The following is an 11,126-nucleotide window of genomic DNA, read 5'->3' as shown; positions in this document are numbered from 1 at the left end:
ACCGAGAGGACCTCATTAGCAAAAACAACAAATTAGTAAACACATTTCCATTCGATGTTGATTGGTCGATCAAAACAATGCGGTCTTGACAAAACCTCTCGAGGGGACCAGGGGAGCTAACGGGTTTGTTTTTGGACTGCAGGCCGCTGGCTACCCTCGCCGGGCTTATTTTTGTTACCCAACATACTGTGCGATCGGCGAACTGGCCGCGAACGTTTCAAGCAGCCAAATTCGAAATTGGAAAGCCGATCGATCTGGAGATAAAAGTATCGCTAGTGAAAGATCTGTGGGAGGAATTGTGAATCGAGTGAATGGAAAATGGAACTGCAACATCTCTGCTTTGATTTTCTGGAGGAATCGAGACTGGTGGTAATTTTTTGGCGGAATTATTCGCTTCGGGCGACGGACGCTTCTAAAATAGGTTTCCGGCCTTGTCTTTCTTTTAGCAGTTGAACACCAACATAGCGCTAACTCGCCGAAAACGCTTCAAAATGGCCTGAGACGCTCGGAATCAACAAAGAAAACAACAAGGCAATAAGGTAAGCCCATTTTATTTCAAAACAAGACATTTTTTTCTCTCTTTTTAAGGCAAACCGATAACATCCCATACAAACCTTTATAAATATAAAACGTTACGCAACACGGTAAGAGTCACGTCCGCTTTTCTAGTAGTGAGCTTGGGCTGCCTGTGATCTTACAAAAGAGGACGGTCGCCCAAAGACATACTCAATGGGGCCAAACTTTGAATAGGCTACTCTAAACACGCGCTGGGGAGTCGTGTAGGCCTATCAACCCCATTTTACAACAATTTCTCGTCTAACTATTTCCCGAACAGTGTGTTCTGAATGAAGGTGGTTTCTTTGTAACCCATAGTGACGTAGCCTTCTCTTCAAAGTCCTCACGTTCATTGAAATCCCATGGTATTCTGCCAGAAAGTGAACAATGGTCTCGTAACGAAATACCTTATTAAAGTAATGTTCTATAGCCAATCTTTCGTCTCCCGAGCTGGACAACACACTTTCCTCTTCACGCCATTTTAGTGTTCCACAGGAACGGCAGAATGTTTCATTGTTCTCACATTCTCTTCCACATTTATGACAGAACATGTTCTATCCTCGTTCCTTCGCCATTTGGTATGCGGGATGATGCGGGATATGGCAAGAAAACACTGGGTGACTGCTGGCGTAAATAGCACGTGACAAAATATTTTTTTGGATTTGCAAAATATTTTCGGATTTTGAAAAAATTTTTTTGGATTTCAAAATATTTTTTTGGATTCGCAAAATATTTTCGGATTCTGAAAAAATTTTTTGGATTTCTAAATATTTTTTTGGATTTGCAAAATATCTTTGGATTTGTCTAACTTTTCGACAGTGAGTTTAAAATAAATATTGCGATTTGAAATATTTTTCGAGATTTGAAAAATATTTTTGGATTGTCCCTTTTCGGCTTCCGTACATGGGCGCGGTGGTGACCCGCTTGAACGACAGAAACATGGTAACCACGTTTTTCGAAAAACTGGCACATTGACTCTGATCTGTGGGAAAAATCAGAGTCATCACTACATAAACGACGAAGTCTTAGAAACTGAGAAAAGGGAATGGAGTTCTTAACATGAGATGGATGCGAAGATGAATACAACAAGTAACTATGTGAGTTTTCGCAATCTCCACTTATTTCATTCAAACGCGACAAAAGTATAGGCAATTTTTTGGCCAGAAGTTCATTCCAAACTAATGACCAACCCGGCACTTTAAAATGCGCTCGCGCACGATGCAAAACTTGTCCTTTCATTCACAACGCTGAGAAAATATCGGGACCCAAGCGATCCATTAAGATCACCGATCACTTCACGTGCACCTCCGCCAACGTAATCTATTGTATAACTTGCACTTCTTGCAAAAAGTTATACATCGCCGAAACAGGAAGACGACTAGGTGACCGATTCCGAGAACACCTTCGCGACGTAGAAAAGAATGACAAGGACGCTTCAAAACCAGTCGCTGGACACTTTAATTTACCTAATCATTCTAAACAACATATGGCAATCTGCGGTCTTTCCTTATATTTAGGCAACACGGAAAGCCGAAAAACTCTTGAACAAAAGTTTATCTTTCAAATCGGCACACTTAATCCCACAGGTATCAACGAACGCTTTTCATTCCACTAATTTATTCGTGTTTTTCGCGTCGCCATGTTCCCGCCAATGGCGTAGCTCCGCTTTCTACATATAAACCCACATACAACCTACAATTCCTCCATTCGCTCTGACGAAGGGCTAACGCTCGAAACGTCAGCTTTTTTATTCGTTACGGTGGCCAAATTACAATTTCAACTTAGTTGATATAACCAAATTACCTTGTTACCCCCACAGACGCAGCACCACAGTTTCTTTAGAAACTTTCAGCCTTTATATATATTTAAGTGTTATTGTCTTTAGTACCAGTCGCAAAGTCAGCAGTTGTAGCAGCCGTTTTCATGGCACTCGTCATTCGTAGACGGAGTGATAGAATGATCAAATTGAAAAGGCGAGCATGATTGAGCTATCTTCAATAATAATTACAAAATCTAAACTGTCAAAAAAGGAGAAATTGCCTCAGATGGAAGCAAGGCTACAATCTCCATTTTGGCCTGGCTTTTTCCTTTCCTCTTTAGAGAAGGAACGAACTACTTAGGACTTGTCACTTTGTCCCATTTTCTTAGGGGTATATTTTGCTGCTTTTCGTTCATGGCGCGACCACAGGTACTCTCCAAGCAAAATGAAAAAGCATAGAACCATAGCTCCACCTAATATTAAGAAAAGGCCACCAAAGTTCACAGGCTTCATCTCTTCAGCGCTTTGAGATGATCGTCCGGTATAGAAACAACCTCCTCTAAACCACTTTTCCTTCAGTTTCCTAAAGTAATCTATTCTTTGGTATTTGAGCAACAGAGATGACACCGGATCCCTCCACTTCGAGTTTTTCGGAAATCCCATGCCGTATGCTACAGTGATTATTGGCTTCCCTACTACTTTAAACGAACATCCGGGCATCTTGGAAGCTCCAAGGTCAATGAATGGTGAATCGTATATGAAGGCTTTAATTTCCCTTAAAAGGAAGAGAGAACAGCTGTAAGAAATGTGTTCAAACTGGAACATAAGATTATGTGGTGTTTCATTTGTTGACTCACACACACACTCAAACAAAAAACAAAAAAAAAAAACAAAATAATTTGGCATATCAAAATCAAGCGATCGTGTAGTCTGATCGTACGAGGTGGGAAGGGTGGGGGAGGAGGAGAAAGTCCTGGGAAAGGCTGCTGTTAGTGGTGGAGACGGACACTTAGCGGAAGTAATAAAGTAAAAATGATAATAACCCAACTCGCCAAGGCAGTTTTCAGGGGGGGCCCACAATTCAGCACGATAGATATAAGATAGATTTATCAAGTAAACAGTGTTACATTGCAGCTACAAAGGTTAATTGCAAAATATTTAAATAAGAAAAACTTCTAAGGACCATGATGGTCCTTAGAAACAATTATTAAAAACTGGATCATTGGATAATGCGATTCAGGACTTTTTATTGGCTTAGCCATTATGGTATATGAGCCAATATACCATAATCTACAAATATGGTAAGCGTATGCGTCAGCTTAAAATTAAAAGGGAGCTAAAAAAATTGTCTAATATAAAGATTTGTCTAATATCTTGGGGGCGTTTTTAATAAAACAATTATTCCACTCGCACTTATTGGATATGAGATGATTATAGCCAACTCGGCGCTACGCGCCTCGTTGGCTATCTATCGTCTCATATCCAACGCGCGCTCGTGGAATAATTATTAATTATACAGGATAATTATAAAATTTGACTATGAGATATATGCTAATAAGTATCGCTTTTACCTTTGACTTATTTTTTGTAAAACTAATATTTACCCAATAAAAATAGTTAAAAAAGTTTTTCTCGTTTATGACAATTAACAAGGCAGCAGGTAACATACAAGAGTGAGGATTGATACTGACCCTCTCTTTAGCTTTTCGAGGCCCTCGTTGTAGTTACTCACAGTATAGGGAATCATGTTTCTTCCAATTTTTCTGTATGCAGGATCATCACTATTGGTAAAGAACGACAGTATACTACTACTATGAAGAGTGGTAAATGTGAAGCCTGCTGGAGGATCCTGAAACTGCGAAACAAGTAGGAAACAAACAGTGTCAGCTCTATTCTAAAATATCAAAATGTGCATATCTGCAGCCTCATCAATCCTGCCTCATGCGTGAGCCACCCAAAGTGATTTTTCTTAGCGTTGAAGTCATAGTTTCCATGATGGTTTTTATGGCAGGTATAGGAGACACCAGTTTACACAAGCTATCATCGGCATTTGTACTTCTTCCTATCTCACCATATCTTCAACTTTTTCTTAAATAGCTTGAAGCCAAGACTCCAATTCATTTCAAAGGTAGAAATAAAATGACCTTGAGCTACAATCAGTGCTTTAGTTTCAGTTACCTTAGGATCGTTAATCCCTGTGACAGGAGATTCTCCATCCAGCTGAACAAGAGAAGCTGCCAATTTAGCCGTGTATGTTGTGATTATTATTAGTGTTGAGAAAGAAAACACAGCAGTTGTAAGTCTTGCACTAATGCTCCGTGGCCTCTTGCCTTCCAACTCAAGTTTGACTACATTACTCCAAATGTAGGACATACATGTTGACAAGCTGAATCTGGTTTCCCTTTTTGCAGAGATTATCCGATTGCCATTCGGACTAATTCTTTCCAAGAGCCATACTGTTGCAAGAATACCACTGACAGTAGCTAAAAAGACAATCCACAAGACTGCGTCAAACGGTGTCAGGAACCCAATTCCCAAATTGACACTTACTGGAGTAACAGAAATAAGTAGTTTTGTTTCCCCGTGAAAATATGGAAAAGAAAAGTCCACGTATCTTTCCCTCATTCTTGTTATTGTCAACGCTGAAAGAGCCATGTCAGCTCTATTAGAAAGCAGTTCGCCAATCATTCCATCCCATTCTTTAGAGTCGGCGTTGTAAGCCCCATACTTTCCGTCTCTAGCCAAATGCAACTCCACTGAAGTAGTTAAGTCTTTTTCAAGCCATTGTAGGAGATCTATGAGAAAGCCAATACAACAGCACTTTATTGGTTCACTTCGCTTGGAGTTGTCATCAAATTGCTTGTATTTTGTACAGGGATAACTCAGAACGCACTCACTAAATGTACCCACATCTTCCTTACTCACTATTAACATTGGTTCTTCTTCAATTACCACTATTCGAAGTAGCTTTTTACGATCAGAAACGTTTCCCGTCAATAACGACCTTTGAAAACTGACTTTATGGTTTGAAGCAGACCCCACGGTAACCCATTCTACTTCCCCTGAACGTGATGAGTTGACTTGGAATGTGATGATGATATCATAACTACCAGCCATTCGGTTCCCTTCCTCGTCGAAGTGAATCCATCCTGTTTTTCCTAAGAACGCCTGATCCAGCATTTTTCTGGAGTTTTAAAGAATAACAGTTTTGAGAAAGAAAAGCTACGAATGTGCCTATTTAGCAGCTTTAGTCAAATCAGGAATGGAATCATAGCAGTTCCTCTCCTAAAGGATATTTTTTCAGGGAACTTTTCCTTTCATGGGACAATTTATGCTCTCTCCCCATTAATTTTCTTTACTTTTGATCGGGCAAAAATTTTGGAAACAATTTTCGAACCTTTCCTTGTACTTTCTTCACTGTGTGGACACCTCTGTTTTGAAAACATGCCTTAAAGTTCACTAGGATTTTTCCCACTGAAAGTTTCCCTTAACGCTTCTTCTAAGATTGACATTTTTAGCCAAAGCAGCAAAGAGCATGGAGATTTTTGGGGGGTTTTCCGTTATCCTCTGAGTAACCCTAGGATTTAATTCTATTTTCAAGGAACTAAATGGCTGTAAACATGTTTCGGGACAAGGGTATCATGCCTTTCAAGCAATAGAACATTGATACATACATACATACATACATGCATACATACATACATGCATACATACATACATACATACATACATACATACATACATACATACATACATACATACATACATACATACATAGACCACTCCCCATAGGGGCTTTTCAGGGCCAACACCCACCCATCCCACCCAGGGGAGGACATCCACCACACAGTAATCTCGTGCGAGGGAAATTAACGTCTCCTACCCCTAACCCTGCCAGGAGACAGGGCCTACGGTTTATTCGTCCTTATCCGAGAAGACTAGAAGATCTATCCATTTCTTGATTATAGAAAGGTAGCGAATTCTCCTCACTTATTTTAAGACCATGGGTATTGGTCCGGCCGACGACAAATAGGTGAAGATCAAATACCAACCAATAGCTACCTTCATGTTTTACTCACCTGTATAATTTAGATTGGTCGGTAACTTTTGAGCTGACGGCTCCAGTGTTGGAAAATTTATTCTGGTGGTTGCTTTGGTAAAGCGAGCCATTAAGAAGGAGTAACGCATCCTGCACCCAGTACATTTTATCAAATTTAGAACGTAGGCCGAACACATTTATAGGAAGGTATTTCACTTTGTTGGTGCTATGTTCCTCCTCTCTCAGAAACAACCAATGAAATTTCATAGGCTCAATATTAATGGTGTTAGTCGCTTCTATGAGCAACGAAGCGTCCTGGTCACTGCAGTCCATTACAACCAGAACTGAGTTGTAATTCACGGTGATTTTAAAGATTTTTGTCATCATTCTTGCAATGCCAATAGGTGTGTCATTAAGATGTAGTTCTGCAATGCTTGAGGAAATATAAGATCCCTTTGTCTTCTTTAGAATTTGTTGCAGAATTTCTGACCTGTGAAAGCTGGAGGTGAACACTGCAACATGTCGACAGCCGAGTTTTTCGGCAATGTTAAAGGCAATGTTTATGTGGTCCGTAAGTCTGGATGGGCTGAGATTAAGGTAGAGCTGACCCTATAGGAAAACAGTGTTAAAAACCCAATATTTAAAATTGATTTTGTAACTATGCCAAGTAATATCATTCAGTTACAGTACCACTCACTGTGTCATGATACTAGTGGTGGTGACTTTATCTGATTGGCCGAGTTACTCGCCATCGAATATCTTATAAATAGTGAGTAAGGTGTGTAGTCTGCCATTGAGTCGTTTTCAACAAAATGAAATGACAACGTGAGCCTATCCGTTGTTAAGTTTTAAATGACAAGCAGATTAAGATATTGCTCCCTATTTCTATGCGTGATGGTTGCTTCGGGCTTCGCCACCTTCATCAGCTATCATGGGATTGAAACCTCGATCTCTGGAACTGTAACAAAACATCAAGGAGTGAGGAAATAATCATCCAAATATGAAAAGAGTGATCGAAGATGAGGGAATGATCTAACACAGATATCGGACTACAAACTTAGGAAATCAAAGATTATTTTTCCTGATGCAACGACTACAATGAAAATTCTTTATCTTACCACTGCCTCGATCATTAAAAAAATGACTGAGGCTTAGTGAAGCAACCAAAACGTTCTTAAAATTACCCATTTTTTCGCTTAGTATCAACCGAAAAAACTGTCCATTCCTTCTCATCATCGTAACTTTTAGCTTATATTTCTCAAAACAGTCACCCACAGTCGCCATTGCGATGGAAAATTTTCAATATTCCTGCAAAAACCTGCAAAAACCCTCCGCCAGGCCATTAAACCAGGATATCTCCGATCACGTAAATCACATCTTCGATTGCCGTGTTGCCAGCATGGTTGTCCTGATAGTGTAGTGGTCATCACACCTGACTAGTAACAGGGGGACGTGGGTTCATATCCCGCTCAGGGAAAATTTCTTTTCAAACATTTATTCTATTTAAGTATGATTATTTGGGGTGTACAGGGTCAGGCTTTCCCTCGTATACAGAATTTATATATATATAACTGCAGACAGTTCTGTTTCGGCTTTCTGGGCCTCAGCAGTGCAGTGCCGATGCTAGGATGGGAGAAAACCGGCAGGGTCACCCCAAACGACCCAACATTTGTGGTACCGTGTAAGCCATGCCAGAGTGTTCAAACTAGAATAAACTAGTGAGCATGCGCAATTGCAACAGCAATGACTCATCCTAGATAGAGTGCTCAATTTGGACATGAAAGCAAAGCTTTGTATGCCAAAGAGCTATATATGCCAAAGAGCTATATATATATAGCTCTTTGGCATATATAGCTCTTTGGCATACAAAGCTTTGCTTTCATGTCCAAATTGAGCACTCTATCTAGGATGAGTCATTGCTGTTGCAATTGCGCATGCTCACTAGTTTATTCTAGTTTGGCTTAAATATATATATATATATATATACAGAATAAAAAGGTACACCAAACGATGAGCTCCCAGTAGAAGGATCCAAGGAGGATAAAGTGCTTCAATGTAAATTTTAAGTAAGTGTAAAACGATGAAACATGAAGCAAACTTCTAACTGTTCCAGCTTTAATGTGGCGACGTTTCGGCCGAAACGTCGCCACATTAAAGCTGGAACAGTTAGAAGTTTGCTTCATGTTTCATCGTTTTACACTTACTATATATATATGTAAAGGTTTTGCTTTAAATACCTGATACTCATCCTGGCTCAATACACTTATAAATGGAATCACCAACAATCCAAGCGTGCTTGCGGTTAACCTGTCAATGAATTTGTTACCAGAGCCTATGATGGCCTTAGTTCCATTTCCTTCTTGTATTGTTCTAGAAATCGTTTCAACGACTTTCAGAGCGTCATAGAAACTGAGGTTTCCAGCAGGAAATTTTACAACATCTATGTCCAGGTTTGCACGCCATTGTAATAAATCAAGCGCCTGACTTGAAAGCACGGTGACTCGAGGCAGCGCTCCGGGCTCATAACAATTGGTTATCTTAACAAAGTTGATATGATATACCAATAATAGCAGTAAACTTGAGTTCATCTTTTCAGTTTCAATGTGAAACAATCTCTCCAGGAAGCCCAGGTTCAAAGAGAGAAGTTCTGACCAAGCACGAAAAACAAAGCAATTGCCACTATAACTGAAATTCAGCCAGATGCAGTTTGGTTTTCAACGAGACCTCTCAATTTTTGGGGAGGCCTTTAACGTTTCTCCTACAGCCTACTTACGTCATCATCTACATGTATATGCCGGACAAGTTTCGAAGAACATTACCATATCCAGACCCCAGTAGATTAAAAGTATCCAGGATTCTCTCTTTATAGGAAAAGAGAGACATTTGTTGTAAAATCTATTCAAAAAAGGTTTCGACGCTCAGTTGATAAGTTGTTGACAACATCATCATAACTGAACTATACTACGTGCTGAGACTGTACTCAGTTGAATAATCATCTGATTGGTTCCAAGAGCGGGTATTATTATCCCATCATGCCCACTCGCTGCGGGTGGTATCCGTTGCGTGTCGAGTTGCCAAGTACACGTAAGTGTTGTGTTAATTTGATCTCCCAATTTCTGTGTTTTATTTATCTCTAGTTGCAATCTGCAAGGTTTTTCTCTATTAACATAGGTTTGCCTTATTTATTATTATTCTTCCATAACTTGTTATTTTAATCACGTTCTTGTTTTGCTCCGCCGAGACTAGCTTCTTAGCTATTTGCGGAGCAAACTATTTTAATCATGTATTTTTGTAATAAGAATTTTCAATTATGTAAGTCTGTAATCAGAATAAGAATAAAGTTTTGTTGTTGTAGTACATCCCTACAGTTTGTTGCAAGTTTTATAAAAATGTGTTGTTTTTCCGGCCTAAAAATGATTCGTAATTTAATAATCCTTCACAAAAAGTAACGCAGAAAGTTTAAACATGAAGTATGTGTTTACAATTACATCAATAAATAATTTGGATATATCAACAAAGTTGAAATGGTAAATTGGCCACCGTAACGATTACATCAATAAATGTCGTGTTCCTGTCGTGTCCAACTTAATTAAGTTCAAAAAAAGCACGGCAGAGGCACAGCGTCGAAATTAAATTTTTTAATTAAGTTCGAAGAAGGTTAAGTTGGACAAGCTTTGTCATGTTGCAAGATTCTGCGCGCCAGCGACTCCAACGTCGTGCCTCTGCCGAGCCAAATTAAATTCATAACTTGTGTTTTTTTTCGGGCAGGATTAAGCACCCGCGGAAGGTTTTTCAATTAATCCTGGAATTCCTGTGACTCTAACCCGACGGGTGAATCAAACAGAGCCGTACTTCTGCTGCGCTGCGTCTGACGAGGGCCTAACATTCATTCGTTCGATATCTTAATTCTCCAAAACTCGCTGTAAAACACTGAGCGAAGTTTTAGCTGTACGCATAATACTTTTCCGCCAAGGCTTTGCTAGTCCGTTGAATTTGGACATTTCTATATCAGAAACCGAATATAGATGAGTAAATAGAGTATAAATGGAATATGAATGAGTAAACGCTGCATTAAATCTTCTTGTGTGATATCAAAGTGACTTCAGTAATTCGGTGGATGAGACAAGATTTGCGCATGCGCCATTGCAGCAACTGATATCGACAAACGAGCACACTCTCCACATCTCCAAAACAAAGATTTGAATTTACTTACAAAGACTTTCCATCCCATAAAAACTGGACCGTGGTTAATCTTCGTAGATTGATCTTCGACTGAATAAAAAAAAAAACCTTCCGTAAGATCACTGACTGTTTTTTAAGAATCTTTCGTTCAGACAGTCATTCAACTCCTGCTTGCCAAACCAGTGTTGTTGTTCATTCAAAATGCACTTAGTTTTTCTTATGCACTCTCTAATTGACAGGTGTCATATCGTGACAAATGGTTATCAAAATATATATTTCAAATGTAGTTGGAATTGTTTAGAAACGCTTTTAGACTCCTTTTAATTTACCTTTCATTATCAATAACATCCAGCAAAAAAAATGTTCCGGTGAAGCCTCTCTTTTTAATTTGCATTACCTCTGGTATCCCTTTACCGTGTTTAGTTTAAGCAGGATCTTGCCGTAATTACAGCGCTAAATCTTTCAGATTCTTTTGGCAAACATCTCGTTGATTTTAAGAAAGTAAAAAAAAATTGTTCTTCACCAACCCACGTGAGTAAAAAGAACTGTGCCTTTTCTCTTGAATACCGTCCTCCATACATCTTTAAGCGA

At 39.3% G+C, this 11,126-nt stretch overlaps 1 protein-coding gene across 3 annotated transcripts; it reads right to left on the bottom strand.

The window, feature by feature from the left end:
* Positions 1–1,995: 1,995 nt before the first annotated feature.
* On the bottom strand, positions 1,996–10,712 carry LOC111322186 (glutamate receptor ionotropic, NMDA 1-like). Of its 3 annotated transcripts, none has more exons than XM_088754170.1 (5): positions 10,567–10,712; positions 6,394–6,962; positions 4,493–5,498; positions 4,006–4,169; positions 1,996–3,089 (listed from the first exon to the last, which is right to left on the bottom strand). In XM_088754170.1, exons 1-5 carry the CDS (start codon positions 10,582–10,584, stop codon positions 2,672–2,674), a joined length of 2,175 nt encoding a protein of 724 aa, XP_088610296.1. In that variant the 5' UTR covers positions 10,585–10,712; the 3' UTR covers positions 1,996–2,671. The 3 variants fall into 3 exon arrangements, with proteins under 3 accessions (XP_088610296.1, XP_088610295.1, XP_088610297.1); XM_088754169.1 differs by lacking the exon at positions 10,567–10,712 and adding an exon at positions 8,591–10,266; XM_088754171.1 differs by lacking the exon at positions 10,567–10,712 and adding an exon at positions 8,591–10,281 and having other exon boundaries at positions 2,952–3,089; positions 4,047–4,169.
* Positions 10,713–11,126: the final 414 nt, after the last annotated feature.

The sequence above is a fragment of the Stylophora pistillata genome, chromosome 3, assembly GCF_964205215.1.
Source record: "Stylophora pistillata chromosome 3, jaStyPist1.2, whole genome shotgun sequence".
NCBI lineage: Eukaryota > Metazoa > Cnidaria > Anthozoa > Scleractinia > Pocilloporidae > Stylophora > Stylophora pistillata.
Note: the sequence above shows the minus strand (reverse complement) of the source record. Positions and strands in the feature narration are given on the sequence as shown.

Excerpts from the sequence above, each read along its gene's own strand:
- LOC111322186 (XM_088754169.1), bottom strand. The coding sequence starts at position 8,941 with ATGAACTCAAGTTTACTGCTATTATTGGTATATCATATCAACTTTGTT. Across the intron at positions 4,170-4,492 it reads CAGGGATTAACGATCCTAAG|TTTCAGGATCCTCCAGCAGG; the intron begins GTAACTGAAACT and ends CTTGTTTCGCAG. Across the intron at positions 3,090-4,005 it reads CTCGAAAAGCTAAAGAGAGG|GGAAATTAAAGCCTTCATAT; the intron begins GTCAGTATCAAT and ends CTTCCTTTTAAG.